Genomic DNA, 26,734 nt, shown 5'->3' on the forward strand with positions numbered 1-26,734 from the left:
TGAGAGTCCGCCTGCCAATGCAGGGGACACAGGTTCGTGCCCCGGTCCGGGAAGATCCCACATGCCGCAGAGCGGCTGGGCCTGTGAGCCATGGCTGCTGAGTCTGCGCGTCCGTCCGCAATGGGAGAGGCCACAACAGTGAGAGGCCCGCGTACCGCAAAAAGGAAAAATAAATAAATAAATAAATAAAAATAAAAACTGGAATAACTATTGACAGCCCAAAATAGAGAAGACACGTGGAAAACAGCTTTTACTCTCTGAAGGGTTGTCACTAAGTAGAAATAGACTGTTTTGTGCAGCTACAAAAAACAGAACCAACCAAAGGGGCTGATTAAAAGGAGACAGATTTGCGTTTAATGTCAAGAGGAGCTTAATAACTGAGTTGAGATGGATGGGCTGCTTGGGCATCACTAGAGCAACACCAGCAGAGATTGAAAGTTCACTTGTTAGTTATGAAAAATTTCCAATAAATGAATGAGATCAAAGGTGCTGGGTGCAAACTACAGCCCATGGCCAAATCTGGCCTGCTGCTTGTTTTTGTAAATAAAGTTTTATTGGAACACAGGCACAGTCATTCATTTATGTACAGAGCTGAGTAGTTACAGCAGAGACTGTATGGCTTTAAAGCTGAAAATATTTACTATATGGTCCTTTATAGAAAAAGTTTACCAACACCTTAATTCAATAATTAAAAAGACTCCTAATTCCGCTATGCAAGTTAGGCTCAGAGTGTAAGCTTTCTGAGAGCAACTGACTGTTTTTAAGTTTTGTTAGAATCAGTAGTAGATAGGAGTCCCAATTCAAAAATAATTCTCACTGGGTTGACTGGAACTTTAACCACCTATCATCTACCTGCTTTCCACCACCTCCAAAAAGTGTTATATGATGTATATTGATAACAATTCTTAATAAATTGAGTTCAAACTAATTTAAAAGAGTCGTGATACTCTTAAATAACCAGGCATACCCTGAGGTGCTGTAGAACAGGCTGTGAATTAACAGCTTAAACATAATCATATGCTTTAGTTCTTTAAAACTCAACATTTATAGTAACAATGCAGTAAATTGGGTTACGATTAGAAAAAAAGATGACATCAGAACTCCTTTCCTTTTCAGAGGACCTGGATTTACAAGAGGAAGGTTCAGATTTTTTTTCCAGTGTATGGTTTGGTTCACCCCCTAACTTTGGCTGAATCATTTAATTTTTTTTTGCCCCACCTCAGAATGACATATAGGCAGCTAACAATCTGACACCTTCCACTCTCCCTCCCACTCTTGGGTCCCCAAGGTAGAGAAATAATGTGGGAGAAACATATCAAGTCTCTGTAGATTCTCTGGAGAGAACTAGGAAATCAAACCCAAGAATTTCACCAGTTGGACTTTTCTTTTCGCTTATCATGATTTACTAAGAGGTGAAAAAGGACATACTTTTTTTAGTAAGAGTGAACATGTAACATATCCAATAATAATTTAATAATTTCACTGTCCAAAATCACTTTGATTTTGGACATGCTCTACATCTGTGTCAGCCAATAAGGTAGCTACTAACCACACGTATTTGCAATGTGGTCAGTGAGACTGAAGAAGTAAAATTTTATTTAATTTTAATTGACTTAAATAGCCACATGTGACTACTGCTTTGAATAGCACAGGTAAAAGGGATATTTGCGAAACTAATTCTTTTGAGAATGCTATTAGTTAATTTATTTATTATCTTGAAAAAACAAATGGGAGTGGGTGATGGTGGAGGGAGAAACAATATTTCACAAACTATGAAATTAAATAGATATTTATTCCTAGGAAGAGAAATATGAGATGAATTTTTGTAATTATTATTAAATTTTCTGGGTTTTGGATGTTTTTCTTTAATAGGTTTTCTATGTGTGTTGTTTTAAATTGTTTACTTTTTGAATGATCAGGGATTATTTTAACAAATATATAATAATATTTTAACAAATATAATAATTAGGTTTAAATTTGGTTATTTCATTCATGGATAGTTCCATTTATTGATCTTATTTTGGCCCTCAATTTGTTTTCTTAGATCTGCAATTGTCATCTCACCTTCAAATGCCTGTGTTGCTGAATTCTTACTTTCATTAAGTATTATTTCTTTAGCAAAAATACTCTTGTGTAATTTGATCCTTTCCCTTGGATCACACTGGCTTTCAGATGGGGTTTATCTTTCTTTTGTATGAAACTTTAATTCTTTTTCTGTAGTAATATGTTGGTGTAGCTGCCATTTATTTCTTTTCATTTTGTCATGATTAACATGGGTAGCTCTTGTACAGTATAGGTGAATTCTCCTTGGTAAACTTCTACCTTTCGTGATACCTATTTTTCCCTTCTGAACTAGAGTCTCAAGGCCTGAGGATTATACTTGGTGGTGGCGGGGAGCACCCTAAAGCTCTATGTAGCTTTCCTGGGTTATCTGGGTTCCTTGCTGTTGTGAGATTTTTTTGTGCCCTGTACAAGGACAAGGGTACACTCCTCTGAGGAATGGATCCAATCACGTGGATCTGTGATCAACCCAAACCCAGTCTGAAGCCAGGACAATGGCGAGCCCTAGCAATTTCCACTTCTGCTAGAATCCTGGGATACAGTTGTCTAAGGGTGCTAACTCATTCTTGAAGTCTGATTCTTTCTAGATTGGGAATATTTTTTAAAAAGCTCAGAATTTGATAAATTCATCTTCTTTCTCTAAATGGCTTTTAAGAGGTGGGAATGGTACCAAGATTTTCTTTCTTTCCTCAACCTCTACTTCTTTTTTTAAACAAATGTTGATACTGGCTTTACTCATAATTGCCAAATGCTGGAAAACAGTCCAAATGTCCTTCAACAGTTGGACGGATAAAGAAACTGTGGTACACCCATACAATGGAATATTACTTAGTGATTAAAAGGAACAAATTGCTGATATACATAGCAATTTGGATGAAACTTGAATGTATTATACTGAGTGAAAGTCACCCTCCACTTTCTGAAGTTATGGCACGAACTTACACATAATCTTTTTTTGAGAGATTGCTGCTTGTGTTTTGTTTTTGTTTGTTTCATCAAAAACAAGAGTCTGGTGATCCAGTTTCATTTCACATCTTTACCCAGACGTCTCAATCTATGCTTTTAAATAAAAGACTTAGCTAAATATGCATAATAAATATTAAAACTCTGGTAGAAGTAGAGCAATTTAAAATTGAGAAAGATGGACAGAATATTAAATAAGTAATTGTCAAGTGATCTCAGAAAATCAGCAAATGTTTATAATAAAATATTAGCTCTTCTGTGGGACTGTATACAGGAGTTTCACACCAAAAAAAAAAATCTCCCAATTGTTTAACTTATAGGTAAATATCATTTTAATTTTACTTTAGACCCCCTCGATTCTTTAATGAATATTGTTTAAACTATATTCTTATACTCACAGGCCAAGGCTGTAGATCATTCAGTCCTTTTTCTAATTTCTCAATATCTGGAAACTTTGTGGCTCCATCAGCATCTGCCATAAGGATCTTTTCTCCTCGAGAACTGAATACACCCTGGATTTAAAAATTTCAAAGAAAAGAAAGTTGCTTAAAATCAAGGTTAAATTCGTTGACATATCAGTTTAAATTCGGTGACATATCAGTTTGTACTTAAAATATCCAAGAATTAAATATAAGGTATGAAATGGCGGAAAGAGGCCGAAGTTCACTGAACGCAAATTACATTGATAAGATCTTTCTAAAAGTAGCTAATGTCTACTTCATGATTTTAAAAACTTTGTGAAGTCATACTATTAATACCTTGGAAAATATCAAGAAAAGAAAATAGATATGGATAAGTTAAAGATATGCTGCATCAGTAAGAATAAAAATGTAAAATACCTATCATAAATATTATATCTGTACTGTATATGTATTATGGTGCATAAAAGGGATCAGGGGTTCCTTACAGCAGCATATGAAGAACAAAACACAGATAGCTTTGCTATGACATGCATCATAACATGATAGATCTTCAGTATTTTTTATTATGGAATCTAAAGTATTTTGAATTAATTGTTGAATAAAGAAATGTGGAATGTCACTAAAATTTAGAAAGTATGGATATATTCAAATGTTATTTTGTTATCTGAGGCATCTGACACTTAGCAAAATTATGCCATTCAATTTTGAATTGATTGGTCTTTTGGGCAGAATATGGCTCTACGAGTGTATATTTCACCCAGAAATAAACTATGCATCAACTCTTCACTTGATCTTAGCCAAAAGGCCAAAAAGTGATTTATGCATCAACTCTTAATTTCATGGTGCATGTCAGTGACATGCACCATGTCACACAAGACAGCGTGTCTTAAGTGTAAATATATTTATGGTTTGATACAGAATACAGCTTTGATGTCACTCAGCAGTGTGACTATAGATAAGATGTATGTATACAAATCTAGACAGAAATTTGATCAATTATTGTATAGTATAAGGCTACTAATTAGTATCTGTAATTTTCTTTACCATATCTGATAGAATATGGGTAAAAAAGCAGAAATAAAAATGTTATATTTAATCTATAAACATCACATATTAAGTTTTGGAAAAGAGTAAACATTACAAGGCACAAAATCTGTAGCCACATGTTTGAAATAAAAAAACCAATAAAGGACTATTTCAATGATACATGATAAGGCTGAACTGTAGGTTGTTACACAATATTAATGGAAAATTGCCTTTGCCCTCAAACTTGTTTCAGCCACCTCATCGTTTTTTTTAAAGGGGGCTTCTGAATGCCTGCTACTCTCACATCCTATCTGGATGGCCTCCACTTCACTGCCAGACTTCTTGGAAACAGTCTAAGTTAGCTGCTCCCACTGTTGTCCATTCAGTCACACCCTCTCCCCTCTGTTCTTTCTGATTTTCCTTCTTCCTCATGTGCCTCTTTGCCCCAAGGCTTGGTTCTTGGCTCTCCTTTTCTTCTATACCCTCTTCCTTGCCAACTGAATGGCTTCAACTCTCAGCTGATACGTGTGGATGACTCTCACACCCTCTCCACCAAGCTATTCTGGATACCACTACTTGGCATCTCAAACTTAGTATGGCTCGAACTCAACTAAACATACTGTCTCTTAAACCAGCTCCTCTTCCAGTGCTTCACCTCTTCTCTAACGACATCCTCCTCCTCTCAGGTACCCAAGGCTACTTACTGGTAACTCATTGCTCTCTCCGATCACCTGACACAATTCTACCTCACTTTGCATACCTCTCATATTCGTCTTTTCCTCTTTCTCTGTTGTGTCACCATCATAATCCAAATACTCATGGTATCTTGCCTACACCACTGCGCTGGCTGTTGTCACTCTGTCAATGGTGAAAGTCTAACAGCCCCTAGCCTGAAGTCTGTGATCTACACCCACATAACCCTCCAGCATATCTCTAAAGTCAAGCCTCATGTACCACCAGAAGTTCCTTTGTTGTGTCTTCGTTCATGTGCTCCTCTGCAAGCTCCCTGCCTCGACTTTTGCCTAGAGAGTTCCTAATCCTCCTTCAAGAGTCCATCCAGAATTTATCTCCTGTGGGGAGTCTTTGCTGTTCCTCCCAGAGCATTTATACTGGAGCATTTACAACACTAGTGAACTATGATATCCTAAGGACAGGACAGGTATCTTTCATCTCGGCATCTCTAATGAAGTACCTGGCACTTAGTGAGCACTCAGATGTGGGCTGAATAAATATGAATGGGTGCATTTAAAGCCCACGATGATATTGCATCAATCTTATTTTCTTTTTCTCCTTTCTGCATATCCTGTGACCCTGTCAGAGCAAACTCACTGCTTCTAGTACATATCCCAAGAGTTCCTACTTCTGTCTTTTCTTGCTCTGCTGACTGGCAGGCTCTTCTCTTAAATCTTTCTCCATATGGGATCAGGGAGGTGAAGAGCACGATTTCATGGTTAAATTAACCCAATCCAAATCTCGCCTTAATATCTATGTGACCTTGAGTAAGTCACTTTACCTACCTATGCCTCAATTTCCTCATCTGTATAATCAAAATAATAGGACCTAACTCACTGAGATGATGCGAGGAGGTTTAAATGTGATAATTATGTTGAAGTGGTAAACTTTTGCTGTCCAGCTCAAAATAATCAGTCAGCAAGTGGAAGCCAGTGTTTACCATTGTTGGAGGCCTGGCTTCAGGGACGTATCTTTTGTGAAGTTTGCTATTTTCCTCATGTGCCCAAGGTTGTTAGTTACCTACCTAATACCTATTCTTTTCTTCTTCCTTACAAATGGAACCCTGATTGGGCCGAGAATGAAATTGTCAGAAAAAACATCTCTCAGTCTTCCTTGGAAATAGGGGTAGCCCCGTGACACTGTTCTGGCCAGTCACTGGGTGGAGCTTCTGGGAAAGTTCCTTAGAAGGGGCAAACTAACTGGCATGCGTCTTTTGCCCTCTGCCCTTCCTGTCTGGAATGAGGAGGTAATGGCTGGTGCTCCCACAGTCACCTTGTGTGCAGGTGGGCAGGAGGAAGAGGGAGTAAAAAGGGAGGAAGCTGGGTTCCTGAGGACATGGAGTTGTTGAATGAGCCCTGGACTGCCTACATATAGACTTCTTTTGGAGGCACAAAATAAATAAATTAACCTCTACGTCATTTAAGGCACTGTTGTTTGGATTTTCTTTCACATATCTTGCTTTTAGATCTTTTTCAGTGTATCTTGATTCCTACCTGGTATGCCTCTGCTGAAAGTAACCTCTTCTTTCCTGAAACTTCTACTGTACCTCATCTGTGCCTCTCTCATAAGTATGATCACTTTTTGTATTAGACTGTAAATTACATCAGGAGTGACCATATCAAATTTATCTTTTTTTTTTTCAGTCGCACTGTACAGTTTTTGGGGATCCTAGTTCCCAAATCCCTGCAGTGGAAGCACGGAGTCCTAACCACTGGACCACCAGGGAAGTCCCAGATTTATCTTAATTCACACTAACATGTTTTGCATAGCACCTTCATATAGGTAAAACTCAATACATGAAAGCATTTTGTAAACTGCAAAAAATCATGTAATCTTATTATCTGGTAACTATGTCAAAGACATAAGAGACAGAGGGCAATGTTTTCAACTTTGAATAAGATAAACATTTTCCTGAGTCACCCAGTATGTTATAGATATGGCATGATATTTTAAAATTTGATATTATATATACATATATGCATGAAGTTATTATTAAAAGCAATTTACCACTAACTTGAAAGACTAGTATTTAACTAGCTGGCTGTAGAACATACATGTACTGTAATCTTCAAAAGAGGTTATTCAAAATACCTTTATATTTCAAATAAAAATGTTGAAATTAGGTATTACCATCCTAATAGCTCCGCCTTTCCCACGATTCTTCACCAGCGTTATCACTCGTACTTTGTCACTTCCATATTTCTGGCAATATTTAAAAGCTACCTGTCAAATTATATAAAAGTCAGAATAAAATCAATTTGAATTCCAAGACAGCAATATAAACTGGGTCTCTGATTTTGGCTTAAACACTGCTATTCTAATTGCCCTCTCCTTGTGACTAGATTATATCCACCGCACATTTTGGTGGCTGAGAGGAGTTGTTGAATTCCTGGTGCCAAGATCCGACACTGACCTACTAGGTCGAAGTCACAATTCACTTTCCTGCAGAGGAAACACCAGAACAGGTGTTCTGACCTGACTACTAGGTCGAAGTCACAATTCACTTTCCTGCAGAGGAAACACCAGAACAGGTAGTGGCCATCTCTTATTCTCTTGACTTTTTTGCCTAGGCTACCAAGCTGCTAGAAAAAATAAAAATAAAACCCATGCTCTAACTGACTGGCACACAGTTATGATCAGGTTCCCAATACTGCCTAATGACCTGTTTACTTGTCAGCAACTGACCTTATTCCCCAGAGAAGCTGTTTGTATCCTAGACCATTTTCCCCAAATCTTCTCACACAAATTCCTGGCTCTCAGCAGATAATCATCCATGATCTGTCCTCTTCTGAATCTTCAATCTCTTCCTCCTTGCTGGGTCCTCAGCCTCTAATATGCTCAAAACTCCAGCATCTTAAACATTTTCCTTTGATTTCACTATTATCTTAAGCGACTGCCATTACTCTTTGATCTAGTATCACAGTCATGAAATGGTGATCTGCATTTGCTATCAACATCTCTTTGTCCCTCATTTAGGCTTCAAGCTACTGGGGTGTGGCTCATGCCCTTTGCTTTTCCACATCACCCTCCGCAGAACCTCTTCATCAACGGCACCCTTGCCTTCTGACGCTCATTTCCATAGGCAGTCATGAATTTTTTCTTTTTTAATTTTTATTTATTTATTTTTGGCTGCATTGGGTCTCCATTGCTGCGTGCGGCCTTTCTCTAGCTGTGGTGAGCGGGGGCTACTCTTTGTTGCAGTGTGTGGGCTTCATTATTATTCATTATTATTAATAATCAAAGTGGGGCCTCCCTGGTAGCACAGTGGTTGAGAGTCCGCCTGCCGATGCAGGGGACACGGGTTCGTGCCCCGGTCCGGGAAGATCCCACATGCCACAGAGTGGCTGGGCCTGTGAGCCACGGCTGCTGGGCCTGCGCGTCCGGAGCCTGTGCTCCGCAACAGGAGAGGCCACAACAGTGAGAGGCCTGCATACCGCAAAAAAAAAAAAAAAAAACACAAAGTCATGGAACAGTGATCTATATTTTCTATAAATCACTCTGCACTACTCATTTAGTAATGAACTGTAGCCCCTCCCCACTTGGCTATGAGCTACTTAAAGCCAAGGATTAATATATATGTATATATATATGTGTATATATATATATATATATATATATATATTTTTTTTTTTTTTTTTTTTTTTTTTGGCTGCTTTGGATCTTGGTTGCTGCGCGCAGGCTTTCTCTAGTTGCGGTGAGCGGGGGCTACCCTGTTGCGGTGTGCAGGCTTCTCACTGCAGTGGCTTCTCTTGTTGCAGAGCATAGGCTCTAGGCGTGTGGGCTCAGTAGTTGTGGCATGCGGGCCCTAGAGCACGCGGGCTCAATAGTTGTGGCTCACGGGCTTAGTCGCTCTGCGGCATGTGGGATCTTCCTGGACCAGGGCGAGCCCTGTGTCCCCTGCACTGACAGGTGGATTCTTAACCACTGTGCCACCAGGGCAGTCCCAAGGATTAATATTTTAGTGCCTGACGCACAGCCTGGAATTGATTAATCTCATGAACAAGGGTAGCCACCGTCCTTTGTACATACTCTTATTACAGGACTGTGGTGGCACTGTTAGCTGCTTACCCAACAAACACCTCCTTCCTTGCTCTTTTGGCCCCAGTCTGCGTAGTGACAGTGTGTGCAGTCCTAGGAGATGAATCGTGATTGGTCCAAATCCTCTTTACCATGTATTTATACTTTCCCAGCCCCTCTTGCAGGCAAGGGTGGCCATGTCACCAAAGTTCTGGCTCATGGACTCTAGGGGAGGTCTGCTGGCGGGTGGGAGCTTCTTGTGAAGATTTTTATTCCTGGTTATAAAGGGAGAGAGGCACACGAGAGAATTCTTAATGTCCTGACTGTCTCAACTGCCTCAGGGTCAGGGATATTTGGAGCTGTGCCCATTTGATGATGAGGGAGCGTGTGGTAACTGAAAAGACGTGGATCCAGCCACCTGACACTGTCCAAATGCTGAAACAACAATGTCCAGACCTTCTGGCATATGAGATAATCAAACACCTTCTGTTACATAAGCTCCCCTCATGAGACACTTTCTAACTGATGAAAATATCGAACACATTGTGCTCTATTTCTCTGGAGCGTGTCTCCAGTATTGGATGTGAAGTCCTTGAAGGCAAAGGCAGGGCTCCATCTTTGTATTTTAGCACCCGTCCTACTCCTTGACTCATGTTAATGGCTCAAGAAATGTCTATTCAGAGAACATTTATTTGAGTTGCTGATGTTTATTCTGGGGTGGCAGAAAGCATGATAGTCATCATAAGACCCAAACCAGGAACATGAAGTCACTGGGCATGTAGCTGAGTGCACTGAAAGACACTTGACCAGGCGAGGATGAGGGCTCTTTCTAAAGGGGACGTGATCTGGCTTTGAAGGAAGCAAACACCACTGAGGCCCACCTGCTTGGCCTATACAGACACTGACACTTCACAGTATGCCCTGCAGAACATGGCAGCAGCTGACACTTGCTCACCATTGGTGAATTCAGCTCACATGGAATGCTTACCTTTCTGGCATCTTATGTTACTTGAGGGTATAATAAATATCTCTGTACAAATGCAATACTCTCCTATTCTGTACTCTGGCATAAATTTTATCCCTTAGTTTAAAATTCCTTAAGAACAAGAACTGTATCTAAATTTTTTCCCAGACCCCTCGGAGAGTGAAACGTGTTATGGAAAGATAATAAATACTCAACTTAGGGGAAAAGAGTTTCTTTTTCTTTTTTTTAAAAAAAACTTTTACAAACTATGATTTCAAGTTTTCTGTTTCTCCCAACCTTGGGAACAAGTGCGAACCTCTCCCCCTTGGATCCTTCCAGAGAGCAGCCTAAGACTCACGTGGCAAAAGGCCTTGAAGGAAATACTCTTCAGGAAAAGCTGCTGCTTCTCAGCTGGGCTGAGGCTGCTCTGTCATCTCAGCAGTAGATGCCCGATGCTGACTTTCTACACCACTCCCTTCATATACTAATAAACTGTTGGACAGTTTGTGTTCATCTTTCATGTCATACTATTCCAAGTGCAGCACCTACTCTTCCTAACACAGATCCACCAATACTTTCAGGCCTCTATGCCTTTGTTTACGTTATTTGTTTTCTTCAATATGAATATACTATCCTCCATGTTCCTAGTCATTATCACCCTTAGAGGTTTAGTTCAAAAGTCACTTCTCTTTCTCTCAAATTCTTTTCAGCACCTTTCTCTTTGGCTTTATTTTTACCTGCATTACAGAAATTGGAGCCGTGCTGCCTGACTGTCCTGGGGGCTCCTTACACCAGGGGGCAGGCGCGTGTACCTGTGGGGTCCAGCCAGTGTCCAGCACTTCCTGCACAGCTGGAGTTGACCAAAATCATACCTGACGAATAATCAGGTGAACAGATATTTCCCTGTATATTTATTTTAAGATCTATTATGTTGCCATTTAACAGGAATATTAATAGCACTGTAAATGAATCTTTTATTATAGAAACATGAGTGTCAAAAAACAAAATGTGAAGCAGTCGTAATAACAAAAATACTTTGATGTTTGGAGAGTAATTTATCAGGATCACTGACAAGATTTAATACATGTACTACTGCAGGATTAATGCACCAGGGCCCAGCAGTTACAGGTCTAGGAATGCAGGAAGGAGAGAGGATAAACCCTAAGACACTGTCACCCCATGGGTCAATCTAGAAGGGACTGTGGGGTAGGCCAAAGGACATACCCAATCCCCAGGGGCAGATATGAAAGTGTCTTCCTATTTGCATGCCTACTTTAGAAACCATAAGTTAAGGTAGAGCATAGAGAAAAGAATTATGCTTAGAATAAAAGGAACCATAAATTGGTGGGCCAAGAGGGTTCCCTAGAGGCCAAGGTGAACTGTTGTTATGTGTACTCTCTCCCTATTTGGTGACCTTCCAAGCTTCCCTGGTCTCAAGGAGCAGTGGAAAGGCAGGTATGTTTTCCAGCTTCCCATATATGAAATCTCTCTGCTTTTTCTACTACCCACTTATGTTAAATGGAGAGTATCTGGCACACCTTTAGGGTTCTCTGACGAGCGGAAATATGATTTTACATTTGCAAATTATTCCATCTGTTGGCAATTCTAAAAGCAAGTTTACTTACCTTTGAAGTCTCGTCTTTGCTGCCATCATCAACTACTATTACTTCATAAGTGAACGTAGGATCTTGTTTCTGCAAGAAGCAAAAATAAAATACCACAATTTGGCATGACTGCCATCAAGATTTCTAATAAAGTTGTAAGGAGGTTAAGACACAACTGTTTTACAAATAACCCAATTGAAAAATGTGCAGAAGACCTTAACAGACTTTCTCCAAAGTAGACATACAGATGGCCAGTAGGTACATGAAAGGATGCTGAACATCACTAATTATTAGAGAATTGCAAATCAAAACTACAGTGAGGTACCACCTCATACCAGTCAGAATGGCCATCATTATAAAGTCTACAAATAAATGCTGGAGAGGGTGTGGAGAAGAGGGAACCCTCCTACACTGTTGGTGGGAATGTCAGTTGATACAGCCACTATGGAAAACAGTATGAAGGTTCCTCAGAAAACTAAAAATAGAATTACCATATGATCCAGCAATCCCACTCCTGGGAATATACCCAGACAAAACTATAATTCAAATAGATATATGCACCCCTATGTTCACAGCAGCACTGTTCACAATAGCCAAAACATGGAAACAACCTAAATGTCCATCAACAGATGAATGAATAAAGAAGATGTGGTATATATATACAATGGAATATTACTCAGTCATAAAAAAGAATGAAATAATGCCATTTTCAGCAACATGAATGCCACTAGAGATTATTATACTAAGTGAAGTAAGTCAGAAAGAGAAAGACAAATGCCATATGATATCACTTATATGTGGAATCTAAAATATGGCACAAATGAACCTATCTACAGAACAGAAACAGACTCATAGACATAGAGAACAGACTTGTGGTTGCCAAAGGTGGGGTGGGGGAAGAGGGCTGGACTGGGAGTTTGGGGTTGGTAGATGCAACCTATTACATTTAGAATGGATAAACAACAAGGTCCCAATGTACAGCACAGGGAACTATATTCAATATCCTGTGATAAACCATAATCAAAAAGAATATTAAAAAAAAGAATGTATACATGTGTATAACTGAGTCACTTTGCTGTACAGTGGAGACTGGCACGGCATTGTAAATCAACTCTACTTCAATAAAAAAAATTAAAAAAAAGAAACAATTGTTTTAGTGTTGATATGTATAAATATGAACATAAATATAAGTGCACAAAGCACATAAAGGAAAAAGGCCAAGGACAGAAAGGAGACCAGAGACTGGGTGGGAGTTGAAGGTGAACACGGACCAAGTCTCCATGGGCCTCCCATGCTCCCCTGGCTGCCCTCCTGAGCACCACTCAGAGGCTACGAGGTATACAAGGCAAAGCCATGAGGTCTGAAGTCAGGGGTGCAGGTTCCACGTGGCTGTGCCACTTCTTAGCTTTATGACCTCAGGCAAGTTAGCATTTTGGGCCTATTTTCTCGCAAAAAAACCCCCACAACCTAGTCCACCTGGCTGGTGTGCAGATTACACATAATAGAAGTGGCAGAAGCTCAAATATAATACAGGCTCAGTCCTCTTCCTCTTTTATTTCCTCTTTTGATGAATCTTCTCTTTTCCCTTTACACAAAAAAACCTAAAACAAAGTAAATCAAAACCAGGAGTTTTCTAAAAAAAAGAAACAGCCATAAATCTTACTTCTTTTCTTTTTTTTTTTTTTTTTTTTTACGTGGGCCTCTCACTGTTGTGGCCTCTCCCATTGCGGAGCACAGGCTCCGGACGCACAGGCTCAGCGGCCATGGCTCACGGGCCCAGCCATTCCACGGCATGTGGGATCTTCCCAGACTGGGGCACGAACTCGTGTCCCCTGCATCGGCAGGCGGACTCTCAACCACTGTGCCACCAGGGAAGCCCTTTATTTATTTTCTTAAACTCTCCCAAGAGATTCCAGTGGCAGCGGATACAAAAGAGGGGCACATGCTACTTTTCTTCCCTTTACGCAGAGAAAGCAGAGGAAAATAAATGAGGGGGGACTCTTCAGAATAATAAAGACATACAAAATGATTTCACTCTAGTTATAGGTCTTTTTCAAATAAAGGTCTTACTTAAAAAGTCACAAAAGCAAAAACAGCATTGTGCTGTCATACAAAGTCTGCAGACACACTATCACTCAATTTTAAGTATATCATCAGGCAAGAGAGGATCAAAGGGGGGAGGGAGAGTCCGTAAGAGGAACATCAGCTTTCCTGTTTGCTCTGGAAGGAGTGTGCTGTCGGGCTTGCCTGCAAATGGCTGACGGCTGTCACCATGCTGAGCACAGAGGCCAGGACCACGATGGCCCGAGAACGGCCGGCACTGCCTCTCACAGTGGATCTAGCCTGGGGTCCACAGCTTGATGACCTGCTCTGGTTTTAATTAGACCCCATACTGGACGAGAAAACACAATACCTGTCTCTCCTCTAGATAGCCCAGAGCTTCATCCATCATTACAGGCACTTAAAGAAAAAAATATATATTAAAAATTGCTTTTGAAAATAACTTGCCCAGTCCCAGAACACAGTTTACATACGGAAAATGCCTGAATAACCTAACAAGTCCCTCCTGGACTGTCCCCCAGTGGCCATTTCCACCTGGAATGTCTGTCTTCTGTTCACCTCTTGCTCATCACTCCTCTAGAACACTTCAGCCCTAGACTTGATGTGGCTGCTAACGCTCATTCTTTCCCTTCTGAACTACAACTACCAACTGTGCATTCTCCATAGCCCACATGTATCAACGTTCTGGCAAAGTCCATACTTTAAATTTCCTTTTCTTCCCAAATTACCCCTTACCAAAAAAATCGAGTAGGGCTTACACCGTTTTTCTTCATTGTATGAAGGCACGACCACAGAAAGCTGCTTGGTAGGCGAGTCCCGTATGCTGGGTAAGGCTTCCCTCTGGACTCTGGCATTTAAGAAGAACTTCTCATCTTCATGTCGATGAAGGTGTGGCATCTCTGTAGCAGTTATAAATGCAACAAAGGAAATCTAAAAGCAGATATGTTAATAAGAAATTGTGTTATGTTGACCTTTTTAAACATTTGCTACATTAGAATACATCATTTACATGATTTTTTCACCCTGGGGTGAAATATTTACTGTTTTAGTCCATTAATAATGGTCTGGAGGTGACTTCAAAATTCAAACCAGGGCCTCCCTGGTGGCGCAGTGGTTGAGAGTCCGCCTGCCGATGCAGGGGATGCGGGTTCGTGCCCCGGTCTGGGAGGATCCCATGTGCCGCGGAGCGGCTGGGCCCGTGAGCCATGGCCGCTGGGCCTGCGCGTCCGGAGCCTGCGCGTCCGGAGCCTGTGCTCCGCAACGGGGGAGGCCACGGCAGTGAGAGGCCCGCATACCACAAAAAAAAAAAAAAAAAAAAAAATTCAAACCAGTCATTTCCTTATTTGTGAACTGATTATTATTGTCCTTTTCCCCCTAACTAAGCATTTTCCCTAATGCTCTAGGAGGCTCTTTGTCTCCTCTCACTTGTCATTCCCCAGCCTCTGTCACCCCAGATCTAAAAGGGAACAGTCATTACAGAAGTGCCATCTACTCTGAGATGCCCTGAACTCCCAATCCCTGGTACACACACAGGGAGGCCCCACCCCACTTGGAGCCTACGTGATCGAGGACACACTGCAGGTAGAGCTTGTGGGTGAGGGCAGACCTCCCATCTCAGACCAGGTTGACCCAGAGTAGGAAGGGAAGAGTCTCCCAACCCCCCGAGTAGGGATCAGTAATGCTTAAGAATATATTCTTGATACTTATCCCAGATTTGAATTCAGAATACACTAATTTTTGGAGTCAGGTATCAAACTTGTAGGCTGTAGGCACCATCCCACTGCTAACATTATATAACCCCCTTCCATATTCAGTGAGGACCTAGCCCTGGAAATAACCATTCTTTGTAACATTGTTTCCATTGGTATACTTTCTGCTTTCAAAACAATCAACCTACAAACTTTTGGAATGCTACTCATTTGTACTTCAGTGACCACTTATAATATTCTATTGGGTACATACTGAAATTGAATACGCTTCTGACTAGTATGAATATGAAGGCAGTATCCAGACTAGTGGTTAAAGAGTTCCTGCGCTGCACCCCTAGTGTCCAGACTGTGGTTTCTAAATTCAATTTCCTACTAAAAGTACACAATGTTCCTAAGAGGAATGGCTGATTCAGGTCCAGGCCAGGAAATGTACAATGGTGGTCAGAGACGGGAAAGCAAGGAGGCTACCAACAATCATGACAAAGTAGCCAACTTGACAGGCTCCCATTGGCCTGTGAGGGGGAAATTTTAAGCATCAAAAAGAATAATTAATGCAATGTATTAAAACACATGAAAAATTTTATATCACGGATTCATAATGATACTAAATATAAAAAATTAGTCACCCTTGTAAGATGCCAGGGAACCATCTCATTATTTTGAAAGCTTGCCTTTTATCTTACCTTTTATATATGAAAGATATTTCAGCATTATCGAATAGCTGAGGATGAAATTTTTTTCATTATAAAATTCCAGGTAATACATGAAGAAGGAATGATACAGTCAGAATATTCCACTTTGCAACCCACAGTGAAATACTGGATTTAGGCAGTGATCATCAGTGACTGCTAAACCATTAGGTTAATGACAAACTTTATAATCGGTGGGTCAAGCTAACAACTCCTGAACCCAAGAATCCCTCTTAATACCAAAGAAAATCAGAGATTACACACCTCTTGAAATGACACAAAAGGAAGTAATCAGCATCACTCACACACTTCTTTTGATTAAAACACTCAAACATGCATTACATCAAATCTCTAGATGTAACTAGCAGTTTACAGGAAATTCAGGGGACAGAGTAAGATGTTAAAAGTCACTTAAGGGATGCAATTAGTAAAATCCAGATTGTGAGAAATTCTACAGGACAAATGACCGCTTATTAAAGAAAAGGAAAAAAAAAGGGAGGAGAAATTGTTCTAGTTCAAGAGACTTGAGACATACCAATCGAGTGCTAAGTGTGCGTGAATACTGAACGGAACAAACCAATTTACTAACACATACATGAGGCATTTGAACTGATGAGGTATTTGAAATCACTGAACAATGTTAAAAAAAATCTGCAATAACCTTATTGTGGTTTTATTTTAAAAAGGGGGCCCTATCTTCAGAGATAAATGCTTAGAATTTACAGATAAAATGTTATGCCTTGAATTTGCTTCAAAAGTAATTCAGAAAGGAAGTGGGGTGAGGAGACAGTGGGGAGATACATGTATGTATGTGTGTGTGTGTGTGTGTGTGTATACACACATATACATATATATTCACCGAAAAAAACGAAGTTCCACTAGTTGGGTGACATTTGCATACCAGCTCATCAGCTTCCTCACCAGTCAAAGGAAGCTAATGATAACATTTCTGTCAGCTGTGTTTTAAAGATCAAATGAGATAATCCCTGTTGAATGCTGAATACAATACCCAACATACTGTAAGTACTCAATAAATAACAGCTCTTATAACTAGTTCCAGCTAAAAGGATCAAATCCTTCCAGTACAATCTCATAACGTACACATTTAAATCTGTGCAACACAGTCAACACAAGGCAGATTCAGTCTAGAATTCTGTCAAGCTGTGCCCAACCCAAAACCTGAAACCTCCTCCCACCCCCAAATCTCCATATCCTACTAAGGGAAAGAGAGGACTCCTCTCTCACCCAGACACAAACCCTAAAGAGGTCAGGATACACCACTTTTTCTCTATCTACACTACTTTTAAGCCATACATTCTGGCCAGATGGCAAAGTAGCCTTCCTGGCAATGCTATCTAGGCTGCTAACCTTAACGTCAAGGAAGCGGAAAACGCTCCATTTACAAACTAGAGGCAGGCGCATTCCAATTATATGGGAGAAAGTTCACTTGGCAAATTTCCTATTACCTATGGATCAGCAAGTATTACAATGTTTCCGTGTTTCCACAGTAATGGCAAAGAAAATCGGAGTTTGAATTGCCCTGTACTGTCTCTTCTAGAGGCAGCAAGCTTAGGGTGTTGAATTCTAGGACATAACGACCCCCAGGCGTATGGTAACACCAGGCCTTGTCTATCTTGGTCTTCCTATGTCCCTAGTGGGTCTTCCTGATCCGCTGATTTCTCCAATCTGTAACAGATGGCTCTTGTCAGTGCTGTCAACACTTTCTATTTGCTTAACTACACCAGGAAAGGGAGTGTCTAGAAAGCACACACTTTCTGGGGGCTCAAGACCTTCCTGATGGGGCCAGAACTATAGCGACTGCAGAGCCGGGAGGAAATCTTGGAGAGGTCGGGGCTGAGAGGGCGGGTGGGCAGAGTCCGGCGACCAGGGGGGTGACATAAGACAGGGTGGGCATGTCCCAGTAAACACAAGTACTAGGCTCTGGGCACGCAGGGATATAAAGCTCTAAAGTAAACATAACGGAAGAAAGGGGGTGTGAAATTCTAGCAGAGCAAATTCTGGGGTCAAGGCTCAGAGGAAGTATGGTGCAAGGGACAGGCCCAAGAGCCGGCAGCGCGGAGAGGATGCCTGGGGCCCGAGTCTCCCGGAGAGCAGTGAGCCCAGGCCCGCGTCGGTCGCCAACCCCTCTCCTCACCAGAATCAGGGCTACGGCCGCCAGCGCCGCGCCGAGCACCGCCAGCTGCAGCAGGAGCGGAGCCATCCTCCATGCCGGCGCAGCCGCCCGCCCTATCCCGCGCCGACACACATGCGGAAGTGCGGCCGCGCAGCCCCGCCTCCCACCCGCAGAGAGACCGCGCCGGCCGGGCGCCCGCCGCCCACAGCGCCGCCGCGGCCAGACTCAGCACGACCCGGGAGCCCGCGCCGCCCACAGCGCCCCCGCGCGGCGAGGCGAAGAATATGTAATTGTATGGGAGGCGCTCAGTCCGTTTTGGGGAGGGCGGGGGGCAGGCGCTCTGTTCCACCGTAGTAAGGTTGCCAGAATTGGCAAGTACAAATTCAGGATGTCCATATAAGTTGAATTTCACATAGGCAACGAATCGTTTTTTAACAGCATTATTAAAATAAAACGCACACACCATATAACCCACCCATTTGTTTTCGGTATATTACATTAATTTTTAAAAACTGTGATAAAACATAAAATTTCCCACTTTAACCACTTTATGTGTACACTACAGTGGCATTAACCGCATTCACAATTTCCTGCAACCATTACCACCATCTATTTCTAAAACTTTCCCAGTTCTCCCCCAGCTTCAGGTAACAAATAACACGAACTATTTTGGGTGTACTCTTTATCTGACATTCAAACTGAATTGTATGCCCTGTATTTTATACGAAGGAGATGGAGGTCTTGAGCCACGACACAGGATACAACAAAAGCTGCTCCTTTGGAGCCCGCTCCCGGCACCTGTAAATGTAACCTGGTGCGGAAAACGAGCGCACAGAAAATTTACGTAATTCTTCGGTGCTGGAGCAGGGAGGCTTTTACCTGGGAGAAGGCAAGCCCAGGGCCCAGAATAAGAAGGAGGCGGGGAAAGGACGCTGAAACACAGGAATTATGCTCCACACTCAACACCTGATTCTTTGCTTTATATAAGGTCGGTTTTCTCTGAAACTCTTCAACCACCAGTCTCTAAACAGGCACTCATCACTTCTGTAATAGCCGATTCGTCAAAACGCGTCAAAGTCTAGGAAACCTCGAGGGGCGTCTGCCTAGGGGAAGTCTAAGCAAAAGCAGTCTGGAAACCTTCCCCACGCCGCCCACTCCGCCCACTCCACCCTGCCTTCTAGATAACCGGCAGCTGGAGAAGGGGGCAGACGTCAGCGTTGGAAGTGCGAAGCGGCGCCGTAGAGCCGGCGGAAGGGGCGGTGCTACCCAGCCGGCGGCTGCGCAGACGCAGACGCGCAGACGCAGACGCGCAGACGCAGACGCGCAGACGCAGACGCGCAGACGCAGACGCGCAGACGCAGACGCGCAGACGCAGACGCGCAGACGCAGACGCGCAGACGCAGACGCGCAGACGCAGACGCGCAGACGCAGACGCGCAGACGCAGACGCGCAGACGCAGACGCGCAGACGCAGACGCGCAGACGCGCAGACGCAGACCCACGGGAGGAAGATGGCTGCCGGCTTCAGGTGAGTGTGGGAGGCTGGCGGGCGGGAGTTCGTACCGTGCCGGTTGGTGGCTCCCGTTACCCGGAATTTTCTCACCGGGAAGCCCCCCGCCACCTGGTTCCCACTTCTTTCCACCACGGAAGCGGGCGGCGGGCGGGCGGATTGGAGGTGGTAGTAGTGAAAGGAAAGGGTGCGTCTTCCCGCTGGGGAGGCGAGCGCTGGAAGGGGCTGTGTTGAGCTCGGTACCCGCTGCCAGCGCTGTGGCTTGGTGTTTAGTGGACCTGCAGCCCCAGGGGAGCAGTTGTAACCTCGTGAAAAGTGTTCTGTTAGAAGCACCTGCCACGCTGCTCTCCCTCTCCCTTGAAATTTATTTCTAAAAGCGTTGTTCCTCGTTCGGAAAGTTTTACTTAAGCGTTTTTGCTGCCGCTCTGGAGAAGCTTGTAGATTTTTGTTCTGAGTCCAGTTTTAAATAAATAAAAGAAATAAGATTCCAAAGGAAACCAATTGTACTGAAACAGTTATCTGTTTATATAAATTCCAAGTTTATGGTATAATGAGATATACATCTGTTTTAGAATTAACTTTCTTTATTAAGATATCCTGAGGAGCTTAGTAACTAACTCCTGGAATTTCGAAGTAACGATGAGTCTTACAGGTACCTTTGACAACTCTAAAGTAAAAACGAAAACATTTACTCTCTGTGGTTGTTAAAGTCGCAGGTACGGCTAATATTGTAATGGTTTATTGCCAACGGTCGTAATTGAAGAGTATGCTAAATTTAAGTCACGGGATAGTGAAAAATATGTAACTTTTTTTTCCCCTGCCCACCAAGAATCCCTGCTTCAGAGTGAGAGTGATGTTATTTTCACACCTGTATTAACCTCTTCTAAAGATGCCCTAGGGTTTTGGGCTCCAACCCTATACTGGTTTAAAGCAAAATTAAGGACAGCCTTTGAGTATGGTTATTGCAAAGGTATCTAATTTTTATAATTAGCAACACGTGGCAACATAAACGTTAGAATTCATGAAAGAAACTTAGTTACAAATTTTGGAGATTTCTGCTCCATCACCACACTATTAAGATTTTTGCCAGTTTCTGGATTTGTATTGATTTACTAATTTATCTCATTTTTAACCTGTGTTTCAGAACTGTGGAACCTCTGGAGTATTACAGGAGATTTTTGGTAAGTAAAGGTGGTTATGTACATTTTTTGCCTTTTGATAATGATATCATGTGTTTTCATACAAATATCATTATATTGCACACCTAACCTAATATGTCATACGACAATTATACCTCAGTTTTTAAAAGACAATTTTCAAGTAATTCAAATTAATTTGAATTAACAAGGTTTAGTGTATTTTCACTGGTGTTTGTAAAATACACATGTAGATGTAATCTACTTTCATATATTTATTTAGAAAGAGAATTGCCGTCCTGATGGAAGAGAACTTGGTGAATTCAGAACCACAGCTGTCAACATAGGTGAGGGTATTTTGAGTTCTAAAATAGAATGTTGAAGTTGCTTCAGTTCTGAAAATAGAAGTTTTTTTTTAAAGTAAATTTTTCTTTGTAAAGTTTTTTAAACTCACTGTCCTCTCAGTTGTTATGCTCATTTTATATTTTAAAGTAACTGTAAAGTGTTTCCTGCCTTCCCCTGTTCAAAACTTCTAAGACATGGTTTTCTTATATATCCTACATTTATTAAACCTTCTGTTGCAAACATGGAATTGCCCAATTTTACCTATATGACATTCCCAAGTTTTAGCCTCTGAGCCATTTAAACAGTATTTCAGACAAATTCTACCATGTCTAAGGGATTACAGTGATTTTGTGTCAAGAGATTTAAATCTTTGTAACAGCCCTGTGATTGAACAACAAAGGATTAACTTACTTCAGGGACAATGAACAGTCCTTAGACTGGTGCAGCTGACCCTTGAACGACGAGGGTGTTGGGGTGCCGGCCCCGCACAGTCAGAAATCCGAGCGTAATTTTACAGTTATGGATCGGTGCTCCGTAACTGAGGCTCTGCATCCTCAGGCTCAACCAACTGTGGATCGTGTAGTACTGTGGTAATATTTATTGGAAATAATCCTTGTATATAGGTGGAAGGGTGCATTTCAAACCCATGTTTCTCAGGGGTCAACTGTAATTTTAAAAAGACTCAAGGAATAAATTTTCATAAACAGCTTAGATATGTAGCAAGATAAAATCATACGTAGAAGACGAAAACACTTTTTCATTTTGTTTAAATACTTACTTTTTCAGGTTCAATTGGTACTGCAGATGGTTCTTCTTTAGTGAAGCTGGGAAATACTACAGTAATTTGTGGAATTAAAGCGGTAGGTTTACTGTATATATTACTAAGATTTGAGTTACTAAATTAGCTTCATATACTTAATAGATTGTAATATACACTTATAGTTCTGTTGATTAGGCAATCAGGTGTCAGTTTTTTAGTATTTGTTTTCATTTCCCAAGTTTTCACCTTTGAGTTTTAGATAATACAACCCAAGTTTAATGGCTCTTAATTACAATTTATGAACATTCTCAAATGTGCTGAAATGGAACAGTTTAAAAAAATCCTCACCACCTTTCCTTTTTAAAGAATTTGGTTGTAATTTGAGAAATTGAGAGATTTTTGGTGACATATTTTTATCTAGTGATGCCATTTAATTTGTGCAAATGTGTAGAAATTGCTCAAAAGAAAAGCTTGAGGGAATAATAGCTACTATTTACTGAGTATTTGCTATGTTCCAGGCACCTTATGTTAAGTGTTTTACAGAATTATCCAGTTTAATCCTCAGAATAATCATTTGAAGTATTTCTCTCTTCATTTCCTATTTTACGTGACATTCAGTAACTTGTCCAGGAACATAAGGCTCATAAATAGAACTTGTCTAACTCTAAAGCCTCTGCTTTTTTTACACTGAACTCTGAGTTACTTAACCTAAGTTCATTCAATAACTGGCCCAAAGTCTCTCAGCCAAAAGGTGTGGGTCTGACTTTTGAACAAGGTCGGTAATTCTAGGGCTTCTGCTCTTGACCATTATACCATCAATTCCTAAATCTGACTGTGTCAGTATCACCTGGAGTTTAAATTCAGATTCTTGGCTACCGAATAAGAGAATCTATTTTCTTTCTCTTAGGAAGACAGGGTGGGATGGAAATCTAAAGAGCCCCAAGTAATTTTGATGAGTAGCACTATCATCAGCTGTGCTACACTGCCTTCTTGCCTTGCAGAGCTAGTGAGGAGTGGTCCAGTGTTCCTAGAGCCCCTGACGTACGTTCCCAAGCTCATCTTCCCAGTAGATGCTCATGATGTAGTTAACTAGCTAAGATGGTCTTTGGTAGCGCCTTCCATAACTGACTTCTTCACAATTTTTTAGTAGCTTCTTTCATAGGAAACATTTGTCTGCTTCTGTAGGAATTTGGAGCACCACCAACAGATGCCCCTGATAAAGGATATGTTGGTAAGTTAAATGGCTTCATAAATTTAATACAAATACTTTAAAACAGTTAATACTATTATAGTTAAATCTTAGTAGGTGAGTTGAAGAAAATTATTCATAAGCTTCAGACGTCCCTGAAAAGTTTTATGTATGTTTATGTTAGAAGATAGCATAATAGCAAGATACAGAATTTTGTAAATACCTTTTATCAAACTTGTTTGATCACTTTTGGTTTATACAGATGTCATCAACCAAGAAAATAGATTCTCTTAGGCAAAGGGCTGTAATTACAAACTTTTCTGTTCCATAAAGAATTTTCCTTTATACCACTATGTGATTTTTTTTCTTAACTTGGACCATCTTTTCTTTATGGTAGGAACCAACATTTTAAAAATGCATAACAGTTGGTATGACTAGAGGGGCTGTCTACTGTTACAGATTGGGGTATTTTGAAAGAAACCTAGAAACTTTCCTGAATAATTTAGGATTGAGGCTGTTTCTTAAACACATGCTTTTTTTTGGCAGGTGGTTATTTGTGTGGGAAAAAATAAACTTTAAGCATAAGATTCTCACAAAGATGAAAAAGAATATAATTGATGTGTTACAATGCTTTCTACCTGGAAAGCCTATCCATGCCTACAGTTGTCTTTGCTGTGGATTGATATTATCTTTAAAACTAAATGAGAGGTGAAATTTGGTTCATAGCTGCAGTTTCTTTCAGTTCCTAATGTGGATCTATCACCTCTGTGTTCCTGGAGATTTCGGTCTGGACCTCCTGGAGAAGAGGCCCAGGTGGCCAGCCAGTTCATTGCAGATGTCATTGAAAAGTAAGATCATCATGATAAAATGTGACTATCATTCATTTTAGAGAGTTTTTGAACTTTTATTTACTGTGTTCTATGTCTTCAAATCAAGTTCACAGGTAATTCAGAAAGAGGACTTATGTATCTCTCCAGGAAAGGTAAGAGGAATAAAGAAGCTATGAGCTTTTATTAATTCTGAATTTTTTTTTTTTTTTTTTTTTTTTTGGAGGTACGTGGGCCTCTCACTGTTGTGGTCCCTCCCGTTGCGGAGCACAGGCTCCGGACGCGCGGGCTCAGCGGCCATGGCTCATGGGCCCAGCCGCTCCGTGGCATGTGGGATCCTCCCAGACCAGGGCACGAACCGGCGTCCCCTGCATTGGCAGGCGGACTCTCAACCACTGCGCCACCAGGGAAGCCCTGAAATGTTTTTTTGTGGGGGAAATTTAATTTTTTTTTTAAGTTTCTGAGCCTTGAAGGTTATCTTGATTGTCTAGCCAAGGGTGTGGCTTGTAAGTAGAAACAAATACTGCATTATAGCAATCAGAAGGCTTTAATTTCCACTTTGTTTAAACTTGTAGCTTGCTTGGGTTCTATACTGTGATCTCATTTGCCTCAACCATGATGGAAACGTTTTGGATGCTTGCACCTTTGCTTTGTTAGCAGCTTTAAAAAATGGTAAGCAACCTTAATAAAAGGGAATATTCCTACTTATGTGTCAGAATGTTCCGTTTTGGTAAAATTTCTCAAATTTTTAAAGGTTTTTGTTAAGACCTATCATTCATGTGTTTCTAAATTAAAGAAAAACATTTGTATCTACTGTATTTGCCTTAATTGTTCTAAGATATATATTTTAAAAAATAATACTTCTGGACAAGTTTAACAGAGGGAAAAGTGAATTAATGAAGCATAGAACGCCTTTTTGTTTCTTTCACTAGAGTGAGAGACTGACTTTACATATTCGCCTTTTTCTAGTACAGTTGCCTCAAGTTACTATAAATGAAGAAACTGCTTTAGCAGAAGTTAATTTAAAGAAGAAAAGTTATTTGAATATTAGAACTCATCCAGTTGCAACTTCCTTTGCTGTGTTTGATGAGTAAGTTAATCAAATGTATTAAAAGGTTGTATATTTAATTGAAGGGAGGACAAAGATTCTTACAAGTAGTAGAATTTCAGGTTGCTATTAACTTTTCTGGTTTCTACCAGTTCTGTCTAGCTCCTTACTCAAGCTAAAATGCAGGTAGTGAGTTTTAATTTGTACTTTTTTCTAAAATAAAATTTGTCCCATGGGTTGATAATTTATACCTTTTCATTTTTAAAATAGCACTCTGCTTATAGTTGACCCTACTGAAGAGGAGGAAAACCTGGCAACTGGAACCTTAACAGTAGTAATGGACGAGGAAGGCAAGCTGTGTTGTCTTCACAAACCAGGTATGCACTTTCCTTCCATTGCAGTACTAAACACGTAGATGAAAACTCAGCATGAGCTTCTTTATATTAGGGAGGGCCAAATGGAACGTGGGATGTTTTACTGGTTTACATAATGTAAATTTACTATGGTTTCTTTGTTACTTCAGATGCCTTGCATTTTTATATTGTACGTCAGTGGTTCTTAACCTTCAGGAGGTCTTGTTAAAACATAACCTGCAAATCTTGAGACTACACCACTGGTTTATATTATTCACTTTTTTGGTTTTACGTCAATAACTTGACATGATGTAGATCATTTAAAAATAAGTGTTGGCACAATAATTTTTCAGGTGGAAGTGGACTGACTGGAGCTAAACTTCAAGATTGTATGAGCCGAGCAGTTACAAGACACAAAGAAGTAAAAAAACTGATGGATGAAGTATTTAAGAGTATGAAACCCAAATAAACCACCACCACATTTTCAAAACAGATTTGTAAAAACTGTATTTGTTACACTGTGCACAAACCTTTTATACTAAATAAATATCAAACTACATTCTTCTGAAAGATGTTTCTAGTATTTCTTAGGTCACTTCTGTATTATGTACAGTGAAACCATTTTTAAAAAGCAATGACTTAGGCAAACCCACCCTAATGGTGCGTTAAACCATTTCCCTGTTTTTATTTAAAAATCATAGGGTTGTGCTTCTGTATAAAGTTTGTATATCTAGCAATGTAAAATACTGACACATGTTAAAAAACAAAAACGAAGCAGAAACTCAGAATCCTTTTGATTCAATGCTCTTACGTTTTTAAAAAGAAAAAAAAAAATAACGCAAGACTCAGAACTTTGGAGTGGTTGGCGTGCCTCTCTTCATTTTACTTTTTGACTGGCTGCCTGTATGCCGATGACGATGTAGCTGAGCTGTCTGTGCTGCTGCTGCCGCTGCCATAGCCATTTGATGCTGCAAGAACCGCAACTGCTGCAAAGCAGAGGGGAAAAAATCAAGTTAGGTTAAAGGTAGGCAGGTGTGGAAGATGCTTTTCCTGAGAGTGATGAAAACAACAAAACTGAAAGGGAGAAAGCACCAAGGTAACAAAAAAGGACTATACCACATCAGGACAATGCACAGTCAAACAGCACCAGTGGCACAGAAGCCTGCTGCGGGCTTTAAAAATGGT

At 40.7% G+C, this 26,734-nt stretch overlaps 3 protein-coding genes across 16 annotated transcripts in view; 1 reads left to right on the top strand and 2 right to left on the bottom strand.

Moving 5' to 3' along the window:
* ALG5 (ALG5 dolichyl-phosphate beta-glucosyltransferase) overlaps positions 1-18,555 on the bottom strand; it is a 41,823-nt gene extending 23,268 nt beyond the window's left edge. Inside the window, exons 1-6 of one of the 3 annotated variants that reach the window (XM_060079893.1) lie at positions 18,404-18,545; positions 14,609-14,780; positions 14,203-14,249; positions 11,811-11,879; positions 7,335-7,427; positions 3,423-3,536 (exon numbers count right to left, since the gene is read on the bottom strand). In XM_060079893.1, the coding sequence (XP_059935876.1) occupies positions 3,423-3,536; positions 7,335-7,427; positions 11,811-11,879; positions 14,203-14,249; positions 14,609-14,780; positions 18,404-18,469 (561 nt within the window). In that variant the 5' untranslated portion in view covers positions 18,470-18,545. Of the gene's footprint in view, positions 1-3,422; positions 3,537-7,334; positions 7,428-11,810; positions 11,880-14,202; positions 14,250-14,585; positions 14,781-18,403 lie in introns of all 3 variants that reach the window. The other 2 variants (XM_060079895.1, XM_060079894.1) reach the window with 2 other exon arrangements.
* A 1,298-nt stretch (positions 18,556-19,853) lies between these two features.
* Positions 19,854-26,119, top strand: EXOSC8 (exosome component 8). Its single transcript, XM_060079726.1, has 11 exons — positions 19,854-19,909; positions 21,036-21,072; positions 21,311-21,374; positions 22,159-22,232; positions 23,318-23,363; positions 24,064-24,169; positions 24,258-24,303; positions 24,724-24,820; positions 25,118-25,238; positions 25,467-25,573; positions 25,903-26,119. Exons 1-11 carry the CDS (start codon positions 19,893-19,895, stop codon positions 26,016-26,018), a joined length of 831 nt encoding a protein of 276 aa, XP_059935709.1. The 5' UTR covers positions 19,854-19,892; the 3' UTR covers positions 26,019-26,119.
* The window catches only part of SUPT20H (SPT20 homolog, SAGA complex component), a 39,888-nt gene continuing 39,211 nt past the window's right edge, over positions 26,058-26,734 (bottom strand). For all 12 annotated transcript variants that reach the window (XM_060079714.1, XM_060079718.1, XM_060079725.1 and 9 more), the window contains one exon: positions 26,058-26,535. In XM_060079714.1, coding sequence (XP_059935697.1) covers positions 26,395-26,535 — 141 coding nt within the window. In that variant the 3' untranslated portion in view covers positions 26,058-26,394. The remainder of the gene's footprint in view (positions 26,536-26,734) is intronic.

Source organism: Mesoplodon densirostris, chromosome 17 (assembly GCF_025265405.1).
Source record: "Mesoplodon densirostris isolate mMesDen1 chromosome 17, mMesDen1 primary haplotype, whole genome shotgun sequence".
Taxonomy (NCBI): Eukaryota; Metazoa; Chordata; class Mammalia; order Artiodactyla; family Ziphiidae; genus Mesoplodon; species Mesoplodon densirostris.